This window comes from Rhinatrema bivittatum, chromosome 3, assembly GCF_901001135.1.
Source record: "Rhinatrema bivittatum chromosome 3, aRhiBiv1.1, whole genome shotgun sequence".
Taxonomy (NCBI): Eukaryota; Metazoa; Chordata; class Amphibia; order Gymnophiona; family Rhinatrematidae; genus Rhinatrema; species Rhinatrema bivittatum.
The window spans coordinates 328969063-328982065 of NC_042617.1; the positions used below are offsets into that span (position 1 = coordinate 328969063).

The 13003-nt window shown below is 43.4% G+C and overlaps 1 protein-coding gene across 4 annotated transcripts in view; it reads right to left on the reverse strand.

Annotated features, from left to right (window-relative positions):
- The window catches only part of CRYBG1 (crystallin beta-gamma domain containing 1), a 479364-nt gene that overhangs the window by 275164 nt on the left and 191197 nt on the right, over positions 1-13003 (reverse strand). For 3 of the 4 annotated variants that reach the window (XM_029595327.1, XM_029595329.1, XM_029595328.1), the window contains one exon: positions 6391-7547. In XM_029595327.1, coding sequence (XP_029451187.1) covers positions 6391-7547 — 1157 coding nt within the window. Of the gene's footprint in view, positions 1-6390; positions 7548-7724; positions 7812-13003 lie in introns of those variants that run through there. The other variant, XM_029595330.1, reaches the window with a different exon arrangement.

Below are 13003 nucleotides of genomic sequence, written 5' to 3' on the forward strand. Positions count from 1 at the left end.
TTCTGATGTTTAGAACACTTTCCACTATTTTTCCTGGCACTGAAGTCAGGCTAACCGGTCTGTAGTTTCCCGGATCGCCCCTGGAGCCCTTTTTAAATATTGGGGTTACATTTGCTATCCTCCAGTCTTCAGGTACAATGGATGATTTTAATGATAGGTTACAAATTTTTACTAATAGGTCTAAAATTTCATTTTTTAGTTCCTTCAGAACTCTGGGGTGTATACCATCCGGTCGATTTTGCAAATTATCCTGCCCAGCAAGGGCCGTGGAAGAAAGGCATAAAGACGACCTGTACAAGAGCATCTATTCCCAGGGACCACAGTTCTCTCCTGCGACTGTAGACATGAGGAACCTTCACATTCCGAGAATTTGCCAGCAGGTCTAGGAATGGAAGACCCCAGAAATCCACAATCAGCTGAATCGCCTTGGCCGACAATACCTGAGTCTATACTCTCCCTGCAGGAAAAGACAACTTAAGTCCGCTCTTAAGTTGTCTTTTCCTGCAATGTGAGAAGCCGAGATCATCTGCAATTGACCTTCCGCCCATTCCATCAGCTGTTCTATTTCCTGCGACACTTGCTGGCTCTTGATTCCTCCCTGGCGATTGATATAGGCCTCCATCGTCACTTTGTCTGACATCACACGAACCGCTTGATTCCGCAGACTGTGGCTAAACTGCAAGCATCTAAGTCGTACTGCCCAGGCCTCCAGGCGATTGATGTGCTAGTGGCATTCTTCAGCATTCTGCGCCCCTGGCTAGTTAATACCAGACAGTGAGCCCCCCAACTGTGGAGATTCATATCTGTCATGAGTACCAACCAGGCGGGAGAGGACAAGGGAACTCCCTTTCTCAGATGATCCTCCTGCAACCACCACTGGAGGTGGGAGCAGATTTCCATTGGCAAGTGAAGCCGAACCGCATAATCCTGAGACTGCGGGTTCCAACAAGATAGCAGAGAGCACCGAAGAAGACATATATACGCCCTTGCCACGGCACCATTTCCAGGGTAGCTGCCATCAAACCGATTACTTCTAGGTAGGACCACACCATCGGGTGTATGGTGTTCATTAACTGACTCATTTGAGACATCAATCTCTGGATCCGAACTTCCGGTAGGAAAACTCTGTCCTGTCCCTTGTAGAACCGGATCCCAAGATACTCCAATGACTGGGATGGTTGAAGATTGCTCTTGATCAGGTTCACCACCCAAATGAGGTCCTGCAATAAGGAGATCACATGTGTGTCATCAGGCAGCTCTCTTCCTCGGACCTGGCTTGAATCAGCCAGTTGTCCAAATACGGGTGCACCAGGATTCCTTCTTTTCACAAGGCCACCGCTATCACCACCATAATCTTCAAAAATGTTCTGGAAGAGGTGGCTAGACTAAAAGGCAGTGCCTGAAACTGAAAATGACGCAACACCGCAAAGCGTAGAAAGCGTTGGTGTTTCAATCAGATGGGAATATGATGGTAAGCCTCTGACAGATCCAAGGAGGTCAGAAATTCCCCCAACTGCACTAAACATTATTACAGAGCTTAAGGTTTCCATTCGAAAAATTAGTCACCTTCAAGTGATGGTTGACCCGTTTGAGATCCAAGATGGGATGTTATTCTGTTCGTTAACTTTTTTAAATTATTATTGTTTTTTATTGGTATGGTTGCTGCTTGGGTTCTCTCACTGTGCGGTATATTTGCCATTGTAACCCCCCTTGTCCCCCATTTCTCTCCCCCCCCCCCCCAGTGCTCAGAGTTCTAAGGAGAACCCCCCAGCCCCAATAAGCATCTATAATGTGACCCTGTTTGAAAAATGTTTGCCCACTTTTCAGTATACTGAAAAGAAAGAGAAACTATCCATACATCTAGATCTATAGACAGACCTAGAAATATAGTGAAAAATTACATCCATTCACCCATAAAAACATCACAACTGGGTGTGGCTGAGTGAGTTTTCTTATTGGCTAAAAGCACTTCATCTCTTTATAACTGCATAGTTTGAACTAAGGTTTGACTTCCTGCCATCTCTCTTATCTATACAACCAGGAATGAGAAACATGAACTAGAGTACAAGTCAAAGGAGCTGCCAAAAACTCAAATAAACCAGACATTAAAAAAAAGTAGGAGAATAAAAAGCAAAAGGTTGTGCACTCTACAATCCAAATGGAGGTAATAAAAAACATATTCCTTTAGTAACCAAGAAAATAAACATTATAATTCCAATGTGCTTTTCGCTTCCATGTCCTCGGATGGCAAGGAAGGAAAAGGGGAGGCTATGCCCTCAGTCCCAGATAGTCTGTATATAAAAAGCCTAAGTAATATGTCACAAATATCAAGAGCAAATAAAAAACAAGTATGAGAAAGAAATACAATCCATAGTTCTAATTCAAATCAAAGGGAAATGGTGTATTACATTTAAAGACCTATTTTGTCTTGCTTCTGAGACACACATGCAGTAAATTAACATAAGAGCTTAAGAAATGCCTAGCTGGGTTACAAAGGTCCACCGAGCACAGCACAGCATCCTGTCTCAGCCAGTGGCCAATCCTTGTTGCCTCCCCTTTCAGGGTTATTTGATACAACTAATTTAAAACAATATTAGGCAGGAGGAGTCGCCAGGGTAACCAGGTTTCAAATTTCACTGTTTCTCCTTGTGACCTTGGGCAAGTCACTTTACTCTCTGTTGCCTCAGGTATAAAATTACATTGTAAGCCCTGTGAGGATAGGGAAATACCTATAGTACCTGAATGTAATCTGCTTTGAAGTGCGGAAAAGCAGAATATAAAAAATCTAAGAAAAATAAAAACATTTAAAATTGTTTTAACCTTTGCTATGGAAATCCACAAAAAATGTTTGGCTATTGCAAAATTTCTAGCCCTGCTCTGATAGGGCCAGTGTGCTCTTGGCTCCACCCCTTCGCATGCCTCAAAGCAGCAGTCATTTCCAAGAAACACAATCTTTGACACATTCACTGTTACACAGAAACTGAGAAAAAGTCACATAAGGACTGGGAGACCCATCTAGTCTGTCCAGTTTAATTCCTGGTACACTGCCAGGGACCAAGGTTGGTTGCTGGTTTAGCCTCATTTCAGTGCTTCTCATAGGCTCTTTAATTTCATCACTGGTTTTGCCTTCTCTTGGGGAGCCATTCCATGTATCCACCACTTTTTCTGTGTTGAAACCTTTTCTAAATGTCACTCCTGGGTCTATCCCACCAGAGCTTCATATTAGGATGTCTTGTTCTACAGCATTTCATGAATTTTCTAATTTCAAAATCGCTATCTTCAGCTCCCGCCAAAACATTTAATCTGATCCACCAAAGCGGGGCTGTGTCCTGTACATTGATTTAGAGTGCTGCACCGTGTTATGGTTTCTTTACCAAGTTAATAGCAACATATGCTTTTTAGTCACCACCGCTGGGATTTTGAGTATATAACTAAGGGTGGGGTTTCAAATATTTGTATATGAATTTTTATTCAAGGATTTCTAACACTTTTTCCTTACTTTCTTGCAAAGAAGGATGTCTTACTCTAGATTAGCACATGGAACCACTAAGGTCTGTTGTCCTGTTAACCAATCTTTGCAAGACGACATCCAGAGCAGCAGCTCCAAACTTACTTAAGAACTGATGTCTCGATAGAGGGCGACACTCTTTATACCCCCATGCTGCCTCAAGGCAACAGTAAAGAATGGTTAGCCTGGCAAAATATGGCAGCTCACCCATCTGCAAAGACATCTGAGACACAGCTGAAGAAAGCCATTATATAAAGCTGTTCAGTAAATGATCAAAGTTTAATGGAACTGCCTACAGTTTCAACAGCCTCAGGCACAGAGCTACAAGATAAATGCACTTCCGGCATTCACTCACACCCATGAAATAATAAACGGAAAAGAACATGATCTGGCCTTTGTCTGTTTCATACGTTACAGATCTTCTACGCAAGCCAGCCTCAGCAAGCCATGCACTGCTATCCAGATTATTCCAAGCAGCAGCCTGCTCATATCTCAGCTCTACTAATGGCTGGTCCTTACTGTTCCATTTCCTTTCTTTCTTTTATACATGAAAACTAAAACGATGGGCACCTTTCCTATATTTAAAAAACTGTCCCTCCCCAACTCCATTCATGCTGTACTGTCATTTTGTGTCATTCCTTCATGGGATTCAGAAGCTGATAATAGTGATCGTGGCTAGTTAAGAGAATTCAAGAGCTTTAACACACTAAAATCTCCCTTATTCCTTCTGTTTCTATCATCTTCTTACCTACCTCCCTCCTCTCCCAGCTCTACCTCTGCTGCTCCTGGTGATGCTCTCTTTGGCTCTATGGCCCATATCCGCAGCTCCTGGCAGCATTGCTTCAAGCCACACTTTTGCTCTCCAGAGCCCTGCAATGGGCCATGGTACCACACTCCTGGGATTTTTTTCATTTATATATGTCTATATATGTGTACACACGGGTGTGTATAAGTATATACACACGCACACACGTGTGTGTGTGTGTGTATATATTATATATATAAACCTGAATTGCCAAGTGAAAAATTAAAATCATTTCTTGCTAGCACTGTGCACAGCTCTTTGAAATCATCTACGGTATTTATACTTATTAATTGCAGCTATGAAACACTTGAATTCATTTACAAAATATTAAAATATGCCACTTATACATAATAAATAAACTTACACCAGAGATCCATCCCATAACATGAACCAAGTAACCCCAGTCCAACCCAAAGCCCCATCAAACCAATCCTATCCCACTAAAGCCCAAAAAGTAAAATAAAATGACCCCTAACCTGACCTAAACCAAAACATTTATTGTATTCAACATCATTCATTAACTGATCTTAGCTGATATCTGCATGGAGTTCAGAATCTACTGAAGCTGGTAATAAAAAGTAAAAGCCAAATAATCAATCTCCAACACAAATTACCAAGTACTAAATGAGTCAGAATTTTAAAATCGGCTATAAAGATGCTACAAGAAAAACCTCTGCTGGCCCTAGAGGCAATATAAAAAATCCCTTGGCTAGTATCAAGCCCCCAGTAAAACTACTATGTAAAACATTTGATAGCATCATTCAACCAGTCATATGGGTCTAACATTAGCCCAAAGTACACAGAGTGGGAAAGAATTCCAACAAAAACTCTGCACCTCAAGTTCTGCAAATGAATATCTGTGCCCACAGGACCTCCCCCCAAAGACAACAAGAGCAGAGCAGAATTAGAATGTTTCCTCTGACTACTCAGCATGTAAAGAACAGACTATTCAAATTCTGTATACTCAGTAACAGTGACACTACCAAGCACTCTGTAACCACACAAAAGAACACCACACCTATGCACAAACCTGCCTTACCAAAACAGTGCAAACTCCCTGGACTCACACAGCAATAACCCTAGAACACCAATGCACCGCCTACTAGGAAAACAAAAGACGTCACACAGCTATAGATCTCTACACAGAAACTATACTTCAGTCACCATACCATGCAGAATCAGACAATTTCAGGGTTCTGATCACTGTTGTCTCTGGTCAGTTAAGTTTCTGAGCTGGTCACACAGGATATCTGTTTCTCTATGGACTATACAGAGGTTTCCTGTTCATTCTTAGGTAGGAAGTATTTTTTAAATTTTCTTTCTGAGCTTTGGAAAGGTAAATCTTTGTATTTCGCACAGTACAATAGAAAATGCATTTGTTTCTATTTCTCCAGTGTTAGACTGCATTCTGAGTCTTGAGATTTTCAACTCAGTTTCTGTTTGCATATTTCTAACTTAAGTCTGTTTTTGGCTAGGGTCTGTTTATTGTGCTAATTTTGTTTTACTATTATTATATATTTCTCTCTTCTTTTACTTTAACTGCTTTGTGCATTACTTTGGCAACACATGTACCAATTATCATGCCAATAAAATATCCAACATCTGAATCTATAAGGTGTGGAACATTTATATTATATAAAGCTTTAAAAACTGGACATATTTCCTGTCATCTATCAGTAAGCAATACACTGAAATGAACAACATTAAACAAAAACATTGAGACTGAAGTTCCCGACATTAAAAACAAAACATTTTCTTAAAAATGCATATGTTGGTATTCTTCACCACTAACAGAGCTTTACATTCCACTTTCAATTTCAATCGAAGAAAGTTGGATATTTCTAACCCGACAGGTTTGAACACGCCAGCAGGAAAGCGTTAAAAAGCTGCCTTCAGACTGTTTAGAGAAAGCCATTAATTTAAACAGCCTGTCTACAACAACGCATCCAAATTCTTAAGCCTTGTGGTGGCCATGCAAGGAGGGAAGGGGGTGGGGGGGGGGGGGGGGGTACTTTTGCTTATGTAACGCTAAGTGCTGCATTTACGACGGCATCTTAAGGCTACGGGTTGCACTTACAGGCTGATCTGCGAGGTGACGGTGGGCTTGCAGACGGTGAAGACGGCGCCCTGATGCCGCGGCGCTTGCACGATGGTCACCGAGTGCTGCTGCTGAGGCAACGGCGGCTGCTGCTGCTGCTTCTCGGGCTCGCCCTCGGGCTTCTTGCCGAAGCTGCGGGTCCTGCGGCGCCCGAGCGGGGGCGCGTCCTCGGTGCTGGACACGGATCGGGGGGGCGGTGGCGGCGGCTCTGCCGGAGAAGCTGCCTGGCTCACGACGGGGAGGGGCTGTTTGCTCTTCTCTGATTCACCTGATGCCTTGGCTTCCTGTTTGCCCGAAGGGGAGGAGGGAACAGAAGCAGCTGCCGCCTCGGGCTCCGCAGATTTCAGGGCTTTCCTCTTTTTCCCTCCCGATCTCTTGCCGCCGCCGCTGCTGCCCAGGCTCGGCCTCCTCTCCCTCTCCATGCCCTCGGGGGAGAGGAGGGGCGCCTCCTCCGGGGTTTTGCTCAGGTAGATGTCCACCTTTAGCACCGTGGCCGGGCTGGCTTCCGGGGTGGAGGGCCAGCTCCTGGCCTTGGCATAGCCGCTCTCCCCAGAGGGACTCGGATCCGGGCTGCTGCAGCCGTCCGGCTGGGAGTCTGCAGGCTGCGCTCCTGAGGTGGCGGCGGCGATGGCCTCGGCGCTGCCCCGGGGCCCCAGCGGGGGTTTCTTCCCGTTCGCCGCCGGGCTGCCGGTGCTGGGGCTCTTGGGTTTGGCCGCCGGGCCCCTTTTGCCCTGACCCCTGGCTGCCTCGGACCCTTTCTTGCCGGGCGTGCCGGCGGCCTGCCTCGCGCTCCTCTGCTGGCCGCCGGGAGCCGGGCTGCAGCCGTCCGAGGCTGGGGACGGGGGGGTCTCTCCGGGAGGCTGCTCCCGCTCCTCTCCTTCCCGATCGGAGGGCAGCTCCGGCGCGGGGGGGCGGGCTGCCCCCCTGCCCCCCGCTGCTGCTGCTGCTGCCGCCCTGGGCACGGGCGAGTCCTTGGTAGGAGAAAACGGCTTCTCGCCGTTCGGGCTGACGGGCGATCCCGGGACGCTCTTGGTGCTGCTTCGCCTTCGGGTGGAGCTGAAAAGGTTGCCGATTTTGCCCAAAACCGGTTTCTTGGTGGCTTCTTTTCTCGGAGACTCTGCGGACTGTGCCCGGGACTAAGGGGGAAAAAAAAGAGAGAGATTGGCGTGAGGGGATTCTTTCCTCTAACACATGTTTGAGACAATTAAGAGACTGAAAGCAATGAAAAGAATAAAGTGCCTCTCCCTCCCACCAGGTTTCCGATTCCTGCTCCTAGGTAAAAGGAGTTAGCTATTAATGTAAAAGAACACTACCATCTTTCTTCCTCAGACTGCCAACATGCGAGCAGTAGCTCAGCACTCTCTCCTTGTTGATCTTACGCTCAGATTTACTTTTTTATTATCCACATGTATTTTATATCTCAGCGCTTCCTATTTTTATAGGATGCACGCCTTTTATTGCAGCCAAAGCTCACCTTTTAAGAGATAACTGGATCAGCTATTAACTCTGCACCCATACTTCAATTGACAGGTTTTGATTAAATACAGCAGCAGCCTGGCTGTACTATTGATTCACAAGGGAGAGAGGAGCTAGGCAAGAACACCTAAGGGTGACTGGTTTTCTAGAATTAAAAGGACCAGACTGGTAGAAATTCCTCTCAGTTCGGGTGGCAAGCTATTACTAACTATTGATTAGGTGACTTATGTTCACCACTGGCCACCTGCATGCAGCCTGAGCCTTGCCCAGAAAATTAGCAGCAGTTGGGGGTTTTTTTTTCCCAATTCATAAATTCAACATACATTTTTTTTTTTAAACTTCAAAAGCTCTTGCCGTCTACGGCTACTAATCCTGTAAAAATCCCTCTCACAGGAGCACATGGCTTGTAAGAACAAAGCTTAAAACAGAGTGCACTGGATGCATCCAGAAAGGTGATTAACACCCCCCCACCCCATACTACACTTGCCCAAACAGGAGCAGGCATTCAAGCTTTTCCAATCTACTCTGGCTTTAAGGCAGCAGTTGTGAAATGATTGGCAGTTTAAAACTAAGAAAATCCTTCAGAGCATTTTTTTTTCCTCCATACTGGTTTTTATTAAGCTCACAGAAGATCAGTGTTTAAAGCAGGACTTCCCAAACTTGTAGTCAACATGATTCAATTTTGTCACAATCAAATATTTCGTAACCAGCCCCCCCAAAACAAACAAACTGGTGGGGTAGTTTCCTTCTCTTCCCAGTTCAGCAGACCCCTTTTATCACCTCTCTCAAATACCCCCTCTAGCTGATTCTCTCAATTTCCCCTACCAGCTGAACTTCTCTAACATCTTTCTCAGCCCCTTGTAACCCACCAGTTTTTCTTTCCTCCCTCAGTTCCTTCCTCCCAACTGACTCTAGCCACTAGCCACTTCCCCTCTCTCTCACCCTCCTACTACTGGTTATCATTTATTTTATTTATAAAATTTGTAAGTCGCCCATAAGCAACAAATTATACGTTCATAATTATATAAAATACAACCCCATAAAACCGTTAAAAGGGCACTGAAAATTAAAAAAAAAACTTAACAAGCAAAACAAGACAACGAAAGTAAAAATATACATAGGACACTGAGCATAAGCCAGTTGGATTATTTAGGAAATAAATCACCTCCTGAAAGGAGATCCTGTACCTATGTAAAACTGTTAATCTACTAAAATAAATACCTGCAACTGATTAAAATGAAATTATCCTGCTAAAAATGACAAATGCTGGATTCTGCTTAAACACCTGATCAGCATTCCTCATTAAAACCCTTTTTAAATAATGTGGGCTTTACCTTTTTTTCTAAAAAATGTTATCCAGGACTCAGACTTAAATGTCTTCAGGCAACTATTCCATAGTTCCAGCTCAGCCACAGCAGACGTACGGTCGCAAGTTTCATAGCGGCAAAAGGATGTAACAGATAGGACCTCTAATAGATTTTTTCCCTGAGATTTTAGAGTGTGGCATGGGATATAAACTTTCAGTAGAAATAGGCACTATGGATAGAATGCAACACTTTAAAAATTATCACTAAAATTTTAAACCTGACCCGCCAAAAAATAGCCAATGTAATGACTTCAGAATTGGGGTAATGTGTTGCACTCTCAACTCCAGCAATTATATAGGCTCTGGTATTTTGAGCAATTTAGAGGGTGCACATTTTGGAATTAGGAAGACTTAGTAAGACATAATTACAATAATCAAAATTTAGTATCAAACTTGAACTACAGCTTGAAAATCTGAGCACGATAAATAGGGCCGTAAATGTTGCACGATATGAAGTTGATAAGAGATGCCATGCACAACTTTCTTGGTATGGGGGTTTAACAAAAATGTTGTGTCAAATTACACCCACATTCCATGTCTCGAGAAGCTATTAGAACATTATAACCATCAAAATGAATACAGACAGGTAAATCATCTTTAGGAAATCTTGCCAAAAATTAAGATGTTTTTGAAAGCTTCTGACACAAATGTTTATATAATCATTGTGGAATACAGTGAATTATTTTTTATTTTCAATAAGGACATGTCAATGGAGTCAACCATAGGAAAAGAACTAAATGTCAGCATATATCTTAAAACCTAAATCAGCTAAAAGATGACAAATAGGCCTCATAAGGGACATTAGAAAGGGTGATGGACAAGGCTAATCCCTGAGGTACTCCTGTAGATACTGCTGACCGCAACGAAAAATATTCTCCAAGCTGTAAGGAAGGATCGAAACCAATTAATGTTCCCACTAATACCAAAATCAATTAAATAAGCCAGTAAAATCTCATGCTTTAGCATATCAAAACACCACTGATATGTCTAAAAAAAAAAAAAAAATTTTTTTTAATTTCTGGCTCATGTCATTTCTGTAGCACCACTAGTCATATAACACTATGCAACTACATCTGAGACAGTCCCTTCTCAGCAGAGCTTACAAATTTATTCAAGACAAACCAGAAAAATGAGAATTAAGGAGTTTAATTTATTATTGAAAGTGATTAACACCAACAAGGGTGGTATCAGGAGAATGATGTTAATTTAAAAGCCCCTCAAAAAGGTGTGATTTTAGGCTGGATTTGAATAAGGCCAGACAGGGAGCATGATGTACCAAATTGGGAAGACTATACCAACAATAAAAATGTAACCCTGTTACTCAGCTAATCCTCACTCCCTACTTTGAGTATGAAGTCAGGCAACAGAGTCAATAGGAAATGATATACAATAATATAAAAAAAAACCTTAAATTTAAACATAGCCCAATCTAACAGCTATTTCATCTCACCCAGAGTGCTCCCTAAGACACCAAGAAAAATAACACTACCAGGTTCAGCCTGTGTCTGTGACCTCTCACCACTCTATAGCAGGCATACCAAAAAAAGAAAAACACATGAAAGCCATCTGCACTGAAATCTGCAATGCTTACTGATCCTTCAGTGTTCACTTGTTCTTTCCTCTATTTTGTCCTTGCTGAAAGCAGCACTGTCATGAAATACATTTTCTCTTTGAAACAGGCTTTACCATTCTGGATTCACTTTGAAGTATTTTATCTAGTACTGCTGCTTTATTACAAGAAAAGAAAAAGACCCAAGAAATAGATAAGCTGCTATTGCGAGCAAGCTAATTTTGCATCTTAACAGTGGTTTTGCTTTACTTGCTTGAGCTTTAACATTTAAGGAAAGCAAGCTTGCTTATCTGTAAACAGGGTTCTCCATAGACAGCAGGATAATTTAGCCATAACACGTGGGTGATGTCAACAGACACAGACCCAGCTTTCAGAGCTCAGTAAAGACTTTACTAAGCATGTGTGGAAGTCACGCACAGTGCCTCGTGAGCCTCTCAGACTCTTTCAGAGCTTAAGCTTTAGTGATGTAGTCTACTCTCCAGGGAGGTGGGTAGGTATTAAGTAAGACTAATTCAGCCTGCTGTCTACATGTAAACAAATTTTCTCTCTCAGTCAACAAGCAGGCATGAATTGGCCACTACGCATGGGAAGTCCCAAGATGAGGGTTGTAAGTGGAGCAAATACTTATGACCCAGCCCCACCCAGTGAGCTACTGGGTGAACAGATTGCGCAGAACTGCTTGTCCAAAGTTACTGTTTCCTTGGGACATACTGTCCAGACAGTAATGGGATTAGACTTGTGGGAAGTGAAGGTGTGAACAGACTACCAAGAAGGAGCTTTCCAAATGTCTTCAACAGAAGTGGCCTCAAGATGTGCCCTTGAAGTCACCATGGCCTTCTTGATGAGCCTTAACAAAGTCTGTAATCTAGAAGCCAACCAGCATGTAACAGTGTGCTATACAGGCCGCTAGCCCAGTCCTTCCCAACCAATGTGCTATGGGCATACAAATGTGCCTTCAGATCTGATCAGAGGTGCCACAGAAAAGTTACCATTGCCTGATGTTCAGATCCAGACCAGCATTTGGGCTCTGCTCTCAGCACCTCACAACAATGGCTCTTAAACATGTAGGAGATTCTATGACTACATGTATAATATATGCTTTTTTCTAGCTAAAGCATGAGCCCTGGAGAGTGGTAAGTAAGGGACAGCATGCAGGGCATGGATAGCTAGCTGCCAACTTGTGCAGCACATACGGTGTACACACCTCATCTTCCTCCATTGAGATCTTCCAGCCTGTCATCCCCAGGCTGAATGAGACAGAGCATGCACTGAGCACTGGATGTGACATTCTGAATGTTAAGAGCAGCAGCAATGAAGTAATTCTGGCAGCCACATGCAGCAGTCAAGGTAACTAACCAAGCAGGCTGCCTGCATCATCCCAACTTCTCCCTCCTCCTGCACTTGTATATATAGGGAACTGGTTCACTGTGATGGGTTCATGTGTGTGTGTGCCCCCTCTCCCTTTTTTAAACATTTTGTCTGTAGACTAGTGAGGCTTTCATACTTCCCTAGCTCTTCTTTTGGTCATTTGCATGCCCTTCATGTCTGCACTACTTGCCCCATGGAAGCTGGTATAATCACATAACATTGTAGGTGTGCCTTGGGTTTGGAAAAATTGGAAAACCCTGCACTAGCCAATTGGACAGTTTGTTGACTACCCTTTTCAATCTATTGGGATCAAAGGACACAAACAGTTGAGAAGCCTGATGGCAAGGTTAAACCCTCTTTAGGTAGATTTCCAGGACTCTCTTATAGTTCAAGGAGTGAAAAGTCCATCTTGGTTTGTGCACATGAAGTCTCGGAAATAATGTAGGTAGCACGATAGCTCGATGAATGTGAAACGCAAATGCCACCTTATGAAAAAAACACTGCAGGTATGGTGAATAGGAAACTAGAGCCTGTAGTTCACTTACTCTTTATGCCTAAGTGACAGCCAAAAGAAATGCTTTCTAGATGAGAAACTTAAAAGTCTACCGCCTTGAATTTTAAAGGAGGTTTCATGAGTTGAGTTAGGACTATAGTGAGATCCCAAGGCATTGGAGGTTTGGAATGTCACAGCCCTTTCATGAACTTTGATACTAAAAGGGTGGAGAGATAGTGGAGCCCCTTCCACCTGCTGGTGATATGCCTCATGGACACGGAGATGAACTCTGAGGAGATGCTAAGGCCCAAGGACGAGA